We start from the raw sequence: 18830 nt of genomic DNA, 5'->3' as shown, positions 1-18830 counted from the left end.
CACTCAGCAGACGTGAAACCAGCACGAAACCAGCACGTGTGGGGTCACGCGTTTTGTTGTATTGAACAGTGAGCCACAGTTGGTGTGCTTTTTAGGAAAACCAGCCTTCCATCTTCTTTATATCCCCCAGCAAGCATGACTGTTGGATTAAAATTATCCCAGTGGATTTCCCTTCTTCACACAACAGCTCAATTAACCAGATTTGGGGGGAGGGGGAGGCCCTCTGCACTGATGTGCCTGTTTTCTGCACACTCAGATGAGGTCTTGCGGTCAGTTAGACCATCACTTGAGAAGAGGGGGACAGTCATCTGCTGTGGGGGGTTTCCTGTCTGGGCATCTGTTCTAGAAACGTCCGGAACGTCTCCTCCTGGCCCGGGGCTCAGCAAAATGTTTCCTTGACGATGCTCACCCCTCTCTGAAGCGCACGGGCGAGGCGAGCGTGGAAGGCCTCCTGAACCAGCTGGTCCTGGAGCACCTGCAGCTGGCTCCTCTGCTGTGGGGTGAGTACCGCCCGTCACCTCGGGGCGCACGTGCTCCTTTTCTCACAATCTGCAAGCTCGCGCTGGGCGGTGTGTGCTGACGTCATCAGGGAACCCTGGGTGGGGTGGGGCTCACATTTCGTGGTCCGCACTTGGGTGCCGTCTGCACTCAGGCGTTTGTGGCTGTGTCTGGCGTGAGCTGGGTTGTGACTGGTTCTCTGCCCTCTCAGCCCAGGTGTGGTGATGGGTGTGGAGGTGCCCTCAGGGTCTGCCGTCCTCCCTAGTGGCCCATGGCCATACATGGGCATGTCTTCTGCAGGCATTTCTGCATCTTGAGTGAGTGGGGTCAGGGGAGGGAGTGAGGGTGTGGTTACCTCCTCTCTCCTGGATGTGAGCTGACAGCTTTTCCCACGTCAGCTTGTAAGAGTCTGTTTGGTAAACACCTGAACTCAACCAGTGCTCAGCCTGGGAGAAGTGGTCCTGAGGTGACCCTTAGAACAAGGCATTTAAACTCATGTTACCTGTTGCGCCTGGAACTTTCACCTCAGTTTGTGCCTCCCTAAACAGCACTGGAGAAACTTTGTTGAGAAAGAAGCTAAATGTAGTATATTTGTTGAAGTGAGTGTCTTTGTTATTCATCATGTAATCTATTTGGGGTCAGATGCCAACAATCACATATGTATGTGTGTATCTTCTTTCTTTTCTTTACCCTGGAAGTCGTTGAAAGTTAGTGTCTGGTCTTCCTTCCAGTTAGATAATACGCTTGGCCTCCCCCTTTCGCATGTGGGAGACACATGAGAATTGTCCCAGGGGCCTGAAGAGAACAAGCCTTCCTCCTGGGTTCTCACTCCCCCCTAGTGTGTGGGAGCCCCTCATGCTAGTGGGGGGCCACCCCGCTCGGCTAGGCTCCCTGCTCCCGCGGATGAAGGTTGTCGGGGGTCCTGTGAGCTATGCAGACAGGCAGCTATGAGTGGACTGTGTTCTACACAGTGGCTTCTTCATGCAGGCCGTCCCCCTCGCTGGTCCAGCCTGAGTGGAAGGAAGGGGGTGGTGTTTGCAGAACGAGTCACTGTTTGCAGCTCTGGGGCATCCCTCAGCCTGACACTTCCCTGGGTTGAATGTCTTCTCTCTTGACAACCTGGGCTCAGCCAGATGCTTCCACCAGACGTGGCAGCTGCAGAGGTCAGACACCCAGGCCCTCCTGCCCCCCGGGGCTGGGACAGGCCCCCGGGAACCAGCCCTATGGAATAAAATGACACAAAACTTGTATTAAAGTCAAAAGAAAGGAAATCCGCCAGGCACAGGCAGTCTGGGAGTGAGCCCTGGAGGGTCTGACTCACTCCACAGAGCCCCCGGGGAATCAGAGAGGCAGCCAGAGGCCCTTTGCTGTGTTTGCATCAATGTCCTTACAGGTGTTTTCCTTGTCACGTGTCACACGTACACCAGTGTGTTGGCAAATACTGCAGGTATCCATGATGTTATCCTGGAGAAGATGTGCGAGGTTTTAAACAGTAATCCCAGGACCTGAAAGGCGTTTCTGCCAGGCCTTGCCTGCAGCGCACGCAGCGGCGGGCTGCTCGGCGCTGCACCTGCGGGCTCCCGGCGGCACCCAGGCGGCCCCGTTCCTGTCTTTGTGGCGTCAACATTCTCCAGAAACAGTGTGTAACATTTTCCTGTCGGAGTGTTGTAATTAATTTAACTATTCCCATATTTGGCTGTGTCCAGGGAACTTTCTTTTGCACACATTTTTCTTTGATTTTTCTGACTAGACCCATTTTCTAGTTTCGGAGTTATTAAGTCAAAAGGCATGAACATCTTTAAGGCTCACGAGCTGCTTTGTGCAGTAACGTGTGACTGTTGATGAGCGATCATGGCATGGGCATTGTGCCAGCCTGAGCCTGACGTTCTCACCCCTCTTGTGCACATGGTTCCAGGGCAGTGGCCCGAGGAGGAGGGCGGTGAGTTTCGTTGCCTCCCTCCTGCCCCATACTGGCCGCCCCAGCCCACATCCCTGGCCTCAGCACATGTCACCTCCCACCCTGCTTAGCACGTCTGCAGTGGAGCCCACATCTCGGGGCTGCCGGCTCCTCATCTCATGACTCAGGCCGTTCTAATGCTCCTTCCAGGGCCCCTCAGAGAGTGAATCAAGGCTGCAGTTCCCCGGAGCCCCCATGACCTGGGGGTGCAGAGCTCACTGCCCAGACTGCCTGGTCCTGGTGGGCCTCTGCCAAGGCTGGCCAATTTGGCCTGGGCTGGCAGATTTCTTCTCTGACTTAGAGTAGGTGCATGTAGGCAATGCAAAAAGATAAAGCCTGTTATTTTAAAATGACCATCTGCAAGTGCACAGCACGTGCCGGGTGAGGTGTGAGGACTTCCCGTCCTCACTTCTGACCCCTGCATGTGGCCCCTGGCCTCCCAGCGATGATGCGGCCGCTCAGCCGGGGGGGTCTGGTTCAGCCCGACTCAGCTGACAGGGAGGGATCCAGGTTCAAACGCAGATTTCCTCACCCTGGAATCTTGACCTTTCCACTAGATCACTTCATGAGAGAAAAATATTCTCATTGTAGAAATCCGGGGGAAACCAGAAAATTTGGATGGAGAAAACTTATCCTTTCCCTACCCCCCAAAAACGGTCTGTTTCATTTCATTTTTGTGCATTGCTACGTCTTTTTGCTGCCCCCAATTTAAATTTTGTTCCTAGAGGTGATCATACTGCAATTGTATCTTTGTGTCCTTTTTTATACTTGGCAAAACAAATATTTCCCATGTTATAAACACGTCTTACACATGCTGTTAAAGTTCTCACCATGAAGTCATCGAATGGATACAAGGTAGCGTAGTACTTGTACTGGCCTTTGGACGCTTCTGCATTTTGGAGATGTTCATTGTCAGGCAAGTTACTTGTTTGCGTTGGCTGTACATAGAGCTTTTTCTGCATTTTGTGGTCATTCCCTCAGCCAGAATACCCTGAAGTTGTTGCTGTTTTACGGGATGGTGACAAAGAGCACGACCGTGCATGTCTGCTGTGGGGTGGTGGTTGTGTCACGTGTCACCTGGCATTGGCTCGAACTCACCACGGGTCTCCATCCTGGCTCTGCCCTTGGGCAAGTCAGCCAGCTCTCTGAGTTCCATCTGTCAACTGGAGACGCAGAGGGCGCCAAATCCTGGGTGACGGTTTGAAGAGATGCCTGTGGTCTGGTGAGAGTGTGTTCCTTGCCTCCCAGCACGGACGTGGGCCTGGGGCGGTGGGGACCACTGGGATTGATGTCGTGAGGCGGTTGAGGAGGGGAGGAAGCTGAGGCTCTGGGGTGGATCCAGTACCGCGTGTGCTCCTTTCTCGGAGCATCCGGAGGCAGGACAGGGCGCTTATGTCAAACGGTGTCAAGTGGAGGCCTTGGTTGGGGTGACTGTTAGTTTCTAACACGAGATTTGTGCAGAAAGGCAGCAGTATTGTCTCTCGGAGACCCTAGGAGGGGGAGTGGAGAGCAGGCTCCTCCTGCCATCCGGCAGGACTGTCAGCAGCTGTAGGTGGCTGTGCTGTGGCCCAGGCCTCCTTGGCAGCTGAGCTGCCCACTGGCCCCCTGCCTCCTTCCCATGTAACTTAGCAACAGCGCTGGGCGGTGGATTTCTCCTACACAGCCTGCATCTCCGAACATCCGCTCCCGGACGAGAACGTTAGCGCTCAGGCCCCCTGAGGAGGCTGGGGCTGCTGGGCCAGGTGAGTCAGACGGTTTGGAGAACCCGAGAGGCTGGTCAGCCTGGGCCGAGGACCCTTTCCCTGGGGCCCAGTGATGGCAAGCGGCCGTCTGGTCTGAGTCCCGGCTGGCCAGGCAGCAGGTACAGGGAAGCCAAGGGGCTGAGTCGCTGTCCCTTTGGCGCCTTTGCCAAATATGAATAGGTAAATTTATAAAAAATAGAAAAATTGTATAAAGGATATGAAAGTAGTTGTTTTGAAGGAAAAAAAAGTGAAAACCAGAAACCCATGTACAAATAAAAAGCCCCAGGCCACTCCTGGTCCCCACAGGAATGACCCTGCGGGATGAGCAGGTCCTGCCGTTCCGTTGGCGGGCGCCCTGTGTGGGGGCCCCAGCGGCGCCGCTGCCTGTCTGCCTGGACGGGACCTGAAACCCGGGGGCCTTGGCGCCGCCCAGCTCTGCCCCAGAGCCTGGCCCTGCCCTTCTAAGTGACCCATCTCTCTCCTCTCTCCTCCCACCGTCCCCCGCCCCCGCCCCCGCCATCTTCTCCTTGGTCCCAGACATTCTACTTGTAAAATCACATTTGCGAGCCCGCTCGGTTGTGTTCCTCCTTCCCCAAAGAGTCAGCGCGCTCGTGGAGCGCTGGCTGCAGGCAGCGCGCCAAGTCACTGCCACCCCGTTTACTCTGCAGAGCCGCCTGCTGGAACGAGCACTGCTCGGTGTTTCACGGGAGAAACTGGCGAGTGAAGAGATCACATAGTCTCTCCCCCAGACTGCTGTCCCTGCCTCCAGTCTGCTCCCCGCGATCTGGGGTCCTCATCGCAGCCCAAGGGGCCCTCCCCACCTTGACCCCAGCTGTGTCACTCTCCCTCCCAAGTGTGACGCTGGGTCTGTCACTCTCCCACTGGAAACGCTTCCTTGGCTCCCCTAGTCCCGGGGATAGACAGGAGCACCCTTGAGGAGGCGTAGAAGGGCCTCCGGACCCAGCACCTCCCGGGGTCTGCGGCTCGCTCGCGGTCAGTGTTTGTGTGGTTTATTTGGTAAAAATAAAACATGCACAGTCTGTGAGCTTTCCACCTCAGGGGGACCGCGGGAGAGCTTTCTGCGGCTTCTCTTCCGCACACATGCACATGGACTGGGTCTCATTCCTTGCCGATAACACACGTGGAGCTGCCACTGTCTTTCTAAGACATGAGATGTATCATAGTTTATTTATTCTGTGTCTTTTGATGGACCCTTTGTAATATTTTACTATTAGAAACATTTTGCAACAAATACCCTTGTAAGTATGCCAGTCCCCACCCAGGAGTGAGTCAAGCTGGAAGACACTTTAAATTTAGCAATCTCTTGAAAAAAAAAACAAAACTTCTATTTTCGTATCATACTTAGAAAGACTTTCCTCATTTAACTTTTATTTTTTTAAAAAATTCTCCAAATACTTTTATGGTCTCCATTGTTTTCACATTTAAATCTTTTATTTATCCAGAATTTATTAAGGTGTGAGGTGTGAGGCATGAATCCCACCCTTTGTTGGCCCGAAAGCTATCTAACTGTCCCCAAGTCACTTACTAAATAACCTGTCTTCACAAATAAGCAATGCCGTTTTCTCATCTGTCTGCCCACGAGCCAGTGTTCCTCTTGTAAGGTTCATGGGGCTACAGTGTATTTTAATATTTGCTTGGATAATCCTCTTCCGTGTCATTTTCTTGCATTCATTCATTCATTTATTTAAGTATTGTGGTAAAAAAAATTACAAATTTGCCATCTTAACCATTTTTAAGTGTACAGTTCAGTAGTGTTAACTGTATTTATATTATTATACAAAAGATCTCTAGAATTTTTTTGTCTTGTACCTGCTGAACATCTTTCGTGTTTATTTTTGTGACTTCAGAAATTGCTGGTAGAGCTCATTGTTAAAAAAGGGTAACTTCTGTAGGTGTTTAACTGCCTCTTTACCTGAGGGTTTCCCCCCCTATTTTTGTTTCTTCTTTTCTGTAATTTTGCTTCCTCTTCTTTTTCTTGACCGAGTGGGACGACAGTCGGCTGAGTGGGCTTGACTGAGTGACCTGCTTTTTTCAAAATTCTGTCCCCCGTCTTTTTTCTTATTTATCTTTATTAATTTCTTCTTTCTGCCTTATTCGGGCTTCTTGTATCATTTTCTGCCTCGCTTACTGGGCTGCGTATTAGTTCATTTATTTAAAACATTCTGTTATAATTATACGTGGCTATGGATGTTCCTGTGATCACTGCCTTAATCATGCTCTGGTATTTAACAGTTTTCATGTTGGGTGTTTTTAGGCATTCTGGGAGTTGAGTTTGTTTTCATTTTTATCCCAAGAGTGGTGTAAAACGCAGTCGCTTCATTTTCTCATTTTGCTGCGACTTTCTGACATGACGGCCTGTAGGAAGTTTAGTTCTGTTCTCACCTCTTGGGATTTACTGAGATTTCTTTGTGGTTAGTTTGTGTGTGTGTGTGTGTGTCTCCTCCACGGACATTTAAAAGGAAGGCGTATTCCTAGTTTTAAGTGTATCGAGTTGAAATGTGTCGATTAGCGCTGCCTGATGACTTTCTTTAGGTCTTTAATATCCTTACATATGTGATCTTCCCTGGACTTTGAGAGGTGAATTACAATGACTGCGATCTTGGGTCCACTTCTGTCTCCCTGGCGGCCTGGTGTCCGTCGGTCTGATACGGCCTGTCCTGTCGTACGTGCGGTGCGTGGGCACAGATGTCACGGCCGTCCTCACCTGCTGTGCCCTTTATCACGTAAGGCGCCTCCTCCGCCTTCTCTGTTGTGCCCTCCCTGCTTCCGCCTGGCCTGTTGCTGAAGTTCGCACCCCTGCTCTCTGTTTGGTTGATTACCTTTGCCTCTTGGTTTATTTTAAACATTTGGATTTTTTTTCCATTTGATTCTCTTAGATGAAGCATAGAGTTGAGTTTCATTTGTGGGCGAACTTCAGAGTCTTTTTCATTAATAAGTGAGTTCAGGCCATTTTTATTCCTTGGTGCATCCCACGCGTTTGGTCTTATTTCTGTCGCATATTCGGTCCTGCCTTCTTAAAAGTAGTTTCTTGCTTCGACTTTCGTGATCTTGGTCTCCTTGGTTTGGTTTTGTGTGACAGTTTGGTTTTTTCTTCCTCTTCCTTTCTAAGCCCCTCCTACTTGTCTGTCTGACCTTCCTGGTCCCCATCGCCCTTCGCAGGCCTTATCGTTCTCTGAAATATATACATTGTATATACAGGTTTTACCTTTTTGTTCGTCTCCCCCTCTGCTAGGGTGTAAGCGCCACGGAGGAGGAGTCTGGTCCTCTCGGTACTCTCAGAACCAGTTACTGGAACGTGCCGGCTGAATAAATATTTGCTGGAGGAATTGGTACTGCGCTCATTACAGAGTGTCTCTCAAGCAAGTAGTTCTTGCCGCTTCAGGGGAAGCGAAGTGCAAGGCGTATGCAAGGCCATTCAGCCTGCAGGTGGCGCAGTGGAGGCTGGAACATGGTCACTGTGATCCCAGAATCCATGCCGTCCCCAGCACAGTGCCTCCCAGGTTCATAGTATGAACCCCTGGTCTACAGCTGGAGTTCAGGCCTGGCTCTGCTGACCTCTAACCAGGTATTCCACTGGGCCACACTCTTTTAGAAGGAAAAGAAGAGGAAAAAGAAGAAGGAAGGGATTGTGTTATTATTCATAGACTTACCAAAAAGCTGCAAGTCCGGTAGGGAGAATTTTTTCTGAGCCATTTTAGAGTGAGTGACGGGCCTGAGACGCCATAATCGGAAATTATTTAACATATATTTCCTGCGAGCAAGGACCTTCCCTCTTACAACCACAACACGGCCATCAAAACCAGGAAATTAGCACCAGTTCTCCCGTCAGATACCAAGACCCATTCAAGTTTTGCCAGTTGTCCCAGGAGTGTTCTCTGCTCCTATAGGATCTGGATGTGGTGCAGAACCACTTGCTGCCTTCAGGCGTCACAGGCCTCTGGTCTCTGCTGGTCCCAAACAGTTCCTTGGTCTTTCTTTGACTCGCATTACCTGGGTACTTCCGGGAGTTGCCAGCCTGCAGTCTGTAGAATGGCCCTCCATCTGCGTTTGTGTGACGTGTCCCTGCGATTAGATTCAGTGTCTAGGTCTTCGGCAGGAGTCACGGAAGCCACGCTGTGACCTCTCCCCACTTCTCAGATGGCTTGTGAGTCCCGTTGGTCCCCTTGCCAGTCATGGCCACCTTGGTCACTGGACAGCGTGATGTCTGCCAGCCCTCTCTGCTGGCAGGTTCCTTTTTTCCTCTTCATAGTCACTAAGCATCTTTTGGGAAGGTGCTTTGAAACTCTGTAAATACCGATTCCTTGTCAGGGCTTCCTTTGTTCATTTACTCTGTATGGTTTCATCATTTCCTACTTTGTTCAGTGGGTTAAAATGTGTTCTGTCACTATCTTGACACACAGTGGAGGCTCCTTCAGGCTGACTTCTGTGCCCCTTGACACGTCCCAGTCACTCTCTGAACAATTCCTTGCTTTCTGGCACAAGATGTTCCAGATTCACCATCAGCTACTGCTCAGACAGCATCCACTTTCCCGAGAAGTCTCGGTTCCCTCTCGCAAAGACTGTGTTTAGTAACCAAGATGCAGACGTGAGGACAGAGCCAGGAAATACACAGTCCATATAAACAGAAACACACACTCAGCATCTCTCTCTGTCTACGCTGATGGCCATGCGTTCACACTGACCCCTCTAATTCCAGCCCAGCATGGCAAACTTCACTCAGGTTTGTCCCCTCTCCTCCCTTGTCCCGCCCTTCCTTGACATGGAGAGATTGGCTTTCATCATCTTTAATGCAGTTACCAGTTTGTCACTCCGCACTGTAACCGGTCTCCCCTCTCCACCCCAGCCCTCCCCCACTCTCAGGATCTCAACCTCTCATCACAGGGGATCCATGTCCTTCATGGGTGGGTCCCAAATGGGGTGGCTCCACTGTGCAGATAGCCTCCACCTCGTTCCTGGTCCCCTAGACCTCCGGGCCCCACCCCATGGCCCTAGAACTGAATTGTCCAGGAGGGGTGCATAACACCTCTGCCCGTGACAGGCCCTTCCCTGCCGCCTCCTTACACCCTTTCCTGGCTGGTTCATTCTCCCTTATCCTCTGGGCCCTGCTCTCCACCCCACGTGGCTCTGTGATCCCCTTATGAGTGTCTGGGCCTGTCTCACGCTCACTGTGCACTCACAGGGGATGAGGTCCAAGTTAGTGTCCATCTCCCTGTCCCCAGAGCCTATTCTGTACCCGACCCAGAGTGGGCGCAAGACAAATGCTTGCTGAGTGACTGGTAAATAGTAAGCCTTCAACAAATGTGTGTTCTGTGAATGAATGAATGAATGAATGAGTGCAAAACAGTCTGTTTCCTGAAGGAGTTCACAGGCCTGTTGGGGGAAAAAGGCTGTGTTCCTACCAGACAGAAACAAGTGGGGCAGAGGACTTCCTTGGGGGGAAGCATCTCTCCATTTGTAAAGGTGCCAGTGGCTCTGGGTTCTGAGAGCCGCTTCTCCAGCCTCCTCACTACCCGCCCCCCCCATAGCCTTGATTGTGGTGGTGCCCCCCGTCCCCGTGCCGTGCCTGCAGGACTCCCCTCCTCTGCTGCTGCCTAACCACAGCGAAATCAGAGACTGTGGGCTGCGGGTTTGAGCTGCTGCTAATTAGTACGGATGTCGATCAGGCCCAGGTCTCCGTGGGCTTCTCAGTTCCAGAGTTTCCCGTGGGCTTCCAGGCAGAGCTCACACATGTGTTTCCTGCGGGGCCGACGCCGTCGCTCCTGGACCTGTTGATGTTTGCGCTCGGCGTCCTGGGACGCGGTGTCCGTGGGCGCTCCGTTGGCTCGTGGCCACTAGCACTTCCCCGCAGAGGAGTAAGTGCTGGCGTAGAACACTGTGTCGCAGCGGACGGGGATGCCCCCGGGAAGGTGCCCCGCCCCCATCCAGGTCGAAGGCCGTGGTGGGGGCTGGTGGTTGTGCTGGACTTGGGGGTCCAAGGCCCTTTCCGTTTGCTGAGATTTTACCTCCAGGATCAGGAAAAGAGCCGCAGTTCCCGGGAGGGTGGAGGTGCTCACGGCCCTGCGGGGCTTGCCTGCCGCATGCCCCCTGCCACCTGCCCTCCGGGCAACGTCTGGCTTGCTCCCCCTGGGCCCTTAGAGCAGGTGGAGGATACCCTCAGCCCAGAGCTGGAAGCGGGGCTCTGTGGTCTCCTGGCCAGAAGGTCACAGAGCTGGCGATTGAGTCAAGCACAGGACTTGGCTTCTGCCGCATTGTGTCCAGTGTTTTCTGTTTCTTAAATAAAAAAGTGAATTTCAAGATAGGCAGTATGCTTATGTAAGTGTTGGAGACTTCAGTCTTTCTCTGGTTTTCTTTACAAGATGAAAACTTTAACCCCTAGTTCTTACGTCTTGCAGGAAATTTTCTCTCTGGATTCTGTACCCTTTTCAAACCCTCCTGTTGCAGGACTTGAGGGAGAAAACATATGTTGTTGTTAGAGGTGGGGGCCCTTGAATGGGATGGCTGGCCATGGATTAGCTGGGACTTACTGTACCAGTGAATGAGATCTCTTGTTTTTCTTGATGCCTCGTCCAAGGACAGCGCAGGAAGGAGCCTCAGGCGCCAGCTGAGTAAATGGCTCCTTGGATGAGCCAGCACCGGGGCTTCTGGTGGGAAGCCCCCTCAGGAGAAGGACGAGTCGTCTGACCAGGTCTCTGCAGCCAGTGGAGCTGCTGGGAGCCCTGGTAGTGGACGCCATCCAGCAGGGCCTTGCTGAGATGAGACCCTGGTGGTCGTTGTGCTAAACGCAGGCGGGGGCAGCCGAGAGCTCTGGCTGGTGAGGGCCATCAGCCTAGTCCCTCTCGTCACTCCTGGGTGGGATGGGTGGTGGGCACCACCGGTCCCCACGGACTCAGGTCCAGGCTGGCCGGGGTCAGCAGCTCCCCCGCATCCCAGCCCCGTCCCTCACCGTCCGCCATCTGCTGCAGAGGTCTGCCCACTGGGCAGCCTGCTGCTGCCTCCTCTTCCTCCTCCCGATGCCCCTTTTCCTCCTCCTCCAATTACAACATACTTTGCTGCTGCCAAAAAATGTCCTCATAGCAGTGGCCCTTCCCTGTCCCAGGTCATGCTGTCGGCGCTGTCACCTAGACAAAGCCGGAAGGCCAGCATTTGGGGTGCAGACACCGCCCACCGCTCACCCTGGGGCTTCCTCCTGTATCAGCATGGCTCACTGGCTGCTTCTGCCCAGAGGTGCTGAGGGAGCCCTCAGGGGTCACGTCCACTCCCATGGTGTCCCATCCCAGCAGCCTGGCCTGCCTCTCCTCCTCTTTCCCCCACCCACAAACCCTCCAAGGCTCAGGTCCCCTTGCGGACCTGTCCCCACACCACCTGGCCGTGGCCTCTTTCCCCTGCACCGGGCGCTGGACATCCCCGGCCCAGACGCACGGGTGCCAGCCCGTGTGCCAATGCTTCTGTGCAGGCGGCTGTGCCAGCTCTGTGCCCTGGGCGGGTTGTGCCTTCAGATTTGTCGTAAGCCTCGCCATGTCTGGGCGCCTAGGGTGGAGGCTGTTTGAGTCCAGCTATAAGATCAGCTTCTCTCGTTCCCCCGTGTCATGGGAGAAGATGCTGGCTGCAGGGCCACGTCGTCTGTCCCCGAGGATGAGGGCGTCTCTACCCGGGTTTTCAGCTTTCTAAGTGCTTCCACGTCCATGTTGCAGCGGAGCTACAGAAGAGCCCCTTTGGGGTGATGTTGGCATCACCCCCGTTCTATGAACAAGAGTCCTGGGACACATAGCTGGCCAAGGAGACTTGCCCGAAGCCTCAGGACATCAAATCCAGACTCTAACTCCCTCTGCCATGCTCCTCGCCTCCCCGCAGCTGCTCTCACGCCTGGGCATCAGGCCTGGTGAGGCGGGGAGGGAGTAAGGCACCTGCCAAGATCTAGACTTGGGACGGGCACCCAGCTCCACCAGAGAAGAGCAGATGAGTGGGCAGGACGCTCGGGCCATCTTCTCACTGAGCTGGAGGCAGGGAGGAGCCCAGTGGTGGTAGCCAGCGCCTCCTCACCCGTGGCTCCAGCTCACTCACCTCCACCTCCGTGTGGACTCAGGAGGCAGCTGCCCTGGGCTGGAGTCCCACCTTTGTGACCTTAGTGACTATCTTAACCTAAGACCCAGGAGGTGGCTGTGAGGATCTGCAAACGTCAATGTGCTTTCTTCCTGGCTCCACAAGGTGTCTTTCAGGGAAGTAAGACCTCTCCTTGAGGAGTTTAAAGTCCTGCCCGGTGGCCTGCTGGGGCTGCGCCTGGACGGATGGCTGACCCCAGCTGGGGATGCTGTTTCAATCCTGCTGGCAGGCAGTGCCCCTGCCCAGGGCCTTTGATGCTTGAGTCCTGGCCGGGACCCACGGGGCTTTCTGACAATCCTGGGTAATGCTGCTTTCGCCCCAAATCCTGGATTCTGTGTCCAGCCCGCCGAGGGGAGAGAGCTGCTTGCTGCCTGCTCTCGCAGGCCCCTCCCTGGGCTTGTTGGTGGCGCGCATATTTTTAGCTGCAGCGTTCAAACCCAGGCTGCAAGTGAGACAGTAAGTGCGGGATGCGTGTGGTGGGGGGTGGGGGTGCCTCCGCCTTCGCCACGCTGACGAGTTTGCCGGCTCAGCCTTTCTCAAAGACAGAAGCATCTTTTCTAGACGTGCAAGCAGAGGGCCCATTCAGACCCAGCCTGCTGCCGGATGCATGAATGAAGGAAGCAGCAGGATGCTTGAATGGGGAGCGGGCGCCTTGCCTGCCGGTCTTTGTGAAGCTCCCACCAATTGGCGCAGCACCTCAGACGGACACGGGGCCTGTGGGAGGGGCCTCCCTGGACATCTTGTCCCACCTGGCATGGCCCATGGCATCCAAGGGCAGTGGGAGCAGTGACTGCCCCCTTGGGGCTCAGAGGCTAGTGTTGTGGCCAGGGGGGAACCTGACGAAGTGCAGTGCAGCCACCAGGAAGCTGTGCCCAGGGTGGAGAGGCCGCACCTGCAGAGGGGTCACTTCTGGTTCAGGGGGAGCTACTCCTGGTGGCACCTGGAAAGAGTCGAGGCCAAGCACCCTTCTCTGTTTGCCTAAGCCTGTTGGGGCCAACTGGAGCCCTTCTCATGGAGAAGGTGAGCCAAATGACCTTCTGTCTGTAATTATGGAGGCTCACTACCTGCTCCGGTGAGACCAGGGAGCAGGCGCCGGCCTCAGGCGGGGTTTGTACCGTTTCCTGGACAGAGGAGGGGTCTGCAGGACTGTGCCTCAGGCTTCTGTGCCCCTGGTGTGTGCCAGGAGACGGAGTGGCCCCTGGACAGCTATCCATTCTCAGAGGCGTCACGGCCCAGCTCATGCAGAGCTAGGTTTGCTTTGCACCCCGGGCGGTGGAAGGAAGGCTGAGCAGGGAGAGAGGGCTTTTCCCCGCCTCTGCGTCTCAGTCGGGCCTGAGGGGCGCATGGGGGGCACTGGGGCGGGGCGCACAGGGCTTGGTCATACCTGTGGGGTGGGTGGTCAGGAGACAGAGAGTGGGAAGGACCTGGCACTGGCCTCCCTGTGTTCTCCAGGGGCTGGCATCTGGGGACCACCCAGGGGCACAGGCACTTCCCTTTGGTGGATAGAGGAACTGAGCTCAGGGTTTCAACAGTTCGCCCAAGATCAGGCATCAGGAAGCAGGACCAGACCTGAGCCCAGGCTCACGGCCCCAGAGCTGTTTCCTACTGCGAGGATGGGCCGGCGAAGGGAAGAGGCTGCCCTCCCCGGTGGTGGGACGGCAGGGCGCACACACCGACCACCTGCGCAGCCTGGCCCTGAGCTGTGCACGGGCCCGCTGTATAGCTGAGCAGACAGAGCCTGACGTGGTCTCCCTCCAGTCCGCGTCCCTCCCAGTGCTGCTGTCAGACCCCACCCCAGCCCCGGGCCATCAGCAGTGACAGGCACGTGTCTGAACGCAGAAGCTCTGGCTTCCACTGGCTGTCCCGAGTGACCCTGGATAAGTCGTTCTCCCCACCCCTCCCACAGTCGCAACGCGGGCCAGGCCCAGGGTGGAGCGAGGAGCCCTCTGCATGGCCGTGGCCGAGATGGTGTCCTCCGGGGGAGCGCCCACGGGGGCGTGGACGTGAGCGGGGCCCCCCAGGCCACCCGGCCTCCTGCAGGTCCCAGACGGGAACTGTGTCTGCCCCCTTCTGGTCTGTCCCTCTCCCTCCCCAGGCCACCGCCGACAGGACCACTGGTCTCACTGTACTTCAGCCTCAGTTTTTGTGTCTTATCCATGTCATTTGTGCCAAATAAGCACAGAGCAGATGCTTATGGGAGAGTGTTTGAAATTAAGCTGTAATTTTCCTGGGAAGGAAGAGAGGTCTGGAAGTGAATGTGGGTCAGCTTAGGCTGTGGTGCTAAGAGGTTTGGGGGGAAAATAACTCCTTCCCGTATGAGGAATCGACAGCGGAAGCCATCTTTGAAGAGGCGCCGGCCTCAGGGCCACTTTGAAGCCAGACCTTGGGCCTGACTAGGCCACTTCAAAGACTCCGCTCCTGACCTGTTCCAGGCAGCTCCTGACAGCATCCTTCTCCCCAGGGCCTTTGCTGGTGATTCGTCACTGCGTGGCTGAGCCAGTCCAATAGCTGGGAAAAGCCCGCCAAGGGATCTTTGCTCTCGGAGACGTCAGTCTAATCAGAGGGCCGCGTGGGAAGGCGCAGGACGCCGCCCGCCTTCCAGGGTCACGGCAGCTCGGCCGAGCGCCTGCCCCGGGCCCTCCTCCAAGCTGAGCCCTCTTCGCGCTGTGGCCTTGGGGACGCCGCCTTTCCTCACAGAGCCTCAGTCTCTGAGTCTGTAAATGGACCTCAGCCCCACCGTACGGACAGAGGGGAAGGTCAAGGAGAGGGCACAGAGCACTCCCGGCGTGTGCCGCACCGGGGCGCCTGGTGGACGGGCCTTCTCCGCGGTAGCGAGGTGTGCAGACAAGCGCAGCGGCAGCCTTGGCCGTCGTGTCCAGAGCTCCGGGGACCCTGGTGATAAACACACACGTGAACAAGGCTTTACATTCCCTTTCCCAGGGAGCTGACCAGATCCTGCGAGTGTTTCCCCCCGTCCACCCAGAGAGCGCTGGTCCCTGAGGAAGAGCCCTGCTTTTGCGAGGGTGGCGCGGAGCTCCATCATGACCAGGCAGCCAAGTAGATGTGACCCCCTCCGCTTTGTCATGTGGGAGACCAGGGCTCAGAGACTCAAAGCACCTGCTCAGAATCTCCCAGCACCCAAGTTCCCTAGGACCGAGAGCACACCCTCTCCTCTAGCTGGGAACGGGCAGGAGCAGCTTCACCAGGCACACTCGGAAACCAGCTCTTCCCGACAGCGCACGTGGCTTCAGAAAGTACAGGAGTGCCGCCGTGAGAAGGTGCCAGGCAGCCGGGTCATATGCCTGCCCCGCAGGGCCATGCAGTTCCTGGAATCTGCAGGCTGCTGTGTGTGCTTACTGTAACTTTCTCAAGAGGCAGCTCTGTGCAGGTGGCTGGGGAGGGGGCAGGTCCCACAGTGGGAACCTGCGGCCCTGCCAGAGGCCTGGAGGGAGGCTGCCTTCTGAGCGGGGTCATGCTCAGCTGGCACTTGTTTCCTGAGCACATGCCGCGAACCCAGGCCCGGGCGGGGGACCAGGGGCTGGGGGGCAGGAAATGCTGGAGGCAGGGTATACTGGCGTGATGGGAGGGGCTGGACCTCAGGTGTCCTGAGCTGGGGTCCTGGCTTATTGGAGGACCTTGAGCACGTTGTGAGGACTGTCGGAACCTCCGTGTGCTTGGGGCTGGGGACGTGGCAAGGCCCAGGAGTGGCTCAGAGCCTGGCATCGGGCAACTGATGTTTTCATGGAGAGACGGCCATTCATTCATCAGCCCATCATGCACATAACGCAGCAGTGCGATGGCACCGAGGCTGTGCGGGCGGGCAGGATGGGAGTGGGTTTCTTGGGGAGGGGGCTGGAGGAGGTGACGTTTGAGCAGAGATGGGAAGAGGAGGTGGAGGGCAGGGCAGTGCAGGTCTTTGGTTGCTGCGCATCAGGGTGGAGGAGGCTCTCCCTGGGGTCGTGTGCCTGGAGCCCTGACAGTGAGGGGCAGTGGAGACAGGTCAGCTCCAGCCCCTGCGGCTTGGGAGAGCTTGGTTTTTATCCTTCTCCAGCTGGCCGGTGGGAGGAGGCCAAGCCCCACCTCAGCCGGTGATGAGGCATCTCCAGAGTCCAGGTGCGGTAAGATGTGTGTTTTGTAGCAGGGAGACGTAAGGGTCCCTTGTGTGGCCTGTTTCGCTGTGAATTAGGAAGAGAGAGCACATCACGGGGCTGGGGGTCAGTGCGTGCTGGAAGCGTGAGGAGTACGGAAGAGATTGCATGTAGTGCCGGACACGGGAGGAGCTTGGCCACACTCAGAGTTCATTAAATACACTCTGAGTTAACAGAGGGAGGGTGGGATGTGGTCAGGAAAGGGGAAATTTCATTCCGGGGGGTTACGTCAGGAGGGGGAGGGAGGCAGTCCCAGCACGAGCAAGGCTGTCGGGCCCCTCTCCTGATGGACGCGTCTCCGTCCCTCCACGCTGCGAGGATTGTGAGAAGGACCAGGGAGAAGGTGGGGGAGCAGGAGGGGCTCATCACCCAGCGGCTGGGGAGTTGGCCCCTGATTGTTTTTCCAAGAGGGGCTGTGAGCAGCCCTGTCTCTCTTCCCAGCTCTACTTCTCCCCCAAACCTAAAACCGTGAGGGGAATACGGATGGGTTGGCACAGCTTTGGCCAGGGGTTCACGGTCAGGGAGACCTGGACACAGCTGGCATTGAACAGGCAGCTGGACATCTGGTTCTGAAGACAGGACAGAGGTCGGTCCAGTACAGGGCTCCAAGGTGTAGCCCCGGGCGGGTACGGGCAGAAGGGACCGGGGGATTGGTGAGCTGCTCACAAAAGCCAGGAGGAGGCAGCAGGACCTCAGTGACCACGTACCAGAGAGCTTGGGCGACAGGTTGGTGCCGTACATGGTGACCCCTACTCTCTGCTTGTCCCTGCACCCGTCCTGCAGGTGTTTTGTGAGCCCGGCACCACCCAGGCAGGAGGTGCGCTGCTGTGGCTCCCACTCAAGCCCCTCAGTCCCCTCCCCCGAGACCCCCACCTGTCACTCTGGGTAGGGTTATTTGCCTGCGTGTTTCATTCTCGGCAGTCTCCCTGAGGTCGGAACCCACCCAGCATTTGGGTTCCCAGCCCTGCCCAGAGTTTCGCGTGTGGCTCCAGACACAGACCGTCTCGGGCCAGAATTTCTGAGGGACATCAGGGCTGAGGGGCTGCCGCTGGATCGGGTGCTTCTGGGTGTTACAGGGAGCCTGGTGCTGGAAGGCGTCCCTGCAGACTTGGAAACCTGGGGTCTCCTGGACGCTGGGGACAGCCATAGAAAATCGAAGCTCAGCAGTCACCACGATGTTTGTGAATGAAAGAGTGGCGGGGGTGGGAGCGTAGCATTGCCCTGAGCAGACATCGTGTTCTGGGTGCCATGTTTGGCCTGGGGTAGATTGGTTTGAATTACTTCAGCCAAGTTTTGTTAAAAATCCATGTGCGCTTTTGAGAAACCGCAGTAGGGATGTCACAGCCCACATTCCACCCGGGATGAGCTCCAGCCCCTCCCCCTGGTCTCTTGCGCAAATGGACCTCAAGCAGCCCATCTCCGTAAGCACAGGGGCCGGTGGTGAGAAATCGTGGGGCTCCCAAGTGCTTGGCACAGGAGCAAGCCTGCTCCCGGGACACATCACCTTCCTGCGCCTCCGAACCCCCGCGGCAGTGTCGCTAGTTCCCGGGCCTGTGCTGTCAGTACGCGCTGGGGCTCACGGGCTCGTTCTACGTTTGAGGGAGACAGGGGCTTTTCTCCAAGCCTCGTGTGCGCTTGGTTAAGGCCCACTCACAGCCGTGGAGGGATGAGAGCGCCGTTCATTCAGTTGTTCATTCACTCAGCATCTGTTCAGTGCTACCAAGGCCCCGGGCCCAGGCGAGATACCGGAGGCACAGAGATGCGAAGGGGTTTGTCCTGAGCAAGTGAGCCGTCCTCAGGCAGCACAGGGTCACCTGCACCACGTGTGAGGGTTCATTTCTCTGGGTTGGGGTCTGTAGTTTTCACGAGATCTTCAAAGGGTTTGTGTCCCCAAAGGGGTCAGAGTCCCCATATTGAAAGCACTAGCATGTGGTCCCTTCCCCCTCCCTTCTTTGCTCCATCTGGGGAACTTACTCTGTTCCCGGCCGGGACCTTAGGGCTCCCTGCACGTGCTCCAGGAGTGCGTCCCGCATGCGTCATCCCGCGTCTTCTGGGTCCAGGCCCCGGCCAGGCTCCTCTCCACGCCTTGCGTCTTGCTGGCTGCGTGGGGCAGAGCTGGCATCCGGACCTGGTCTGCGTGCGCGAGGACCTGCAGCACAGGCCGCGCTGTCCCTGGCTAGGGAGCAGGATCGCCAGCGGTCATTCCCTTTTTCAGATGCAGAACCTGCCCGGCTGTCGTTAGGAGGAAGCATTAATTTCCCGGCTCTCCGAAGCTGTGGCGTGTTTTCCCCCACGTGCCTTTTCTATTTCTGGAAGCATGAACTTTATCATGCAGAAATTAGGCTTTGCGTAGTCGGCGGTAGA

At 56.1% G+C, this 18830-nt stretch overlaps 1 protein-coding gene across 10 annotated transcripts in view; it reads left to right on the top strand.

The window, feature by feature from the left end:
• Positions 1-18830, top strand: part of TRAPPC9 (trafficking protein particle complex subunit 9) — a 433756-nt gene that overhangs the window by 345525 nt on the left and 69401 nt on the right. For 9 of the 10 annotated variants that reach the window (XM_072949773.1, XM_072949771.1, XM_072949768.1 and 6 more), the window contains one exon: positions 410-500. In XM_072949773.1, coding sequence (XP_072805874.1) covers positions 410-500 — 91 coding nt within the window. Of the gene's footprint in view, positions 1-409; positions 501-4118; positions 4198-4865; positions 5121-18830 lie in introns of those variants that run through there. The other variant, XM_072949778.1, reaches the window with a different exon arrangement.

Source organism: Vicugna pacos, chromosome 25 (assembly GCF_048564905.1).
Source record: "Vicugna pacos chromosome 25, VicPac4, whole genome shotgun sequence".
Taxonomy (NCBI): Eukaryota; Metazoa; Chordata; class Mammalia; order Artiodactyla; family Camelidae; genus Vicugna; species Vicugna pacos.
Note: the sequence above shows the minus strand (reverse complement) of the source record. Positions and strands in the feature narration are given on the sequence as shown.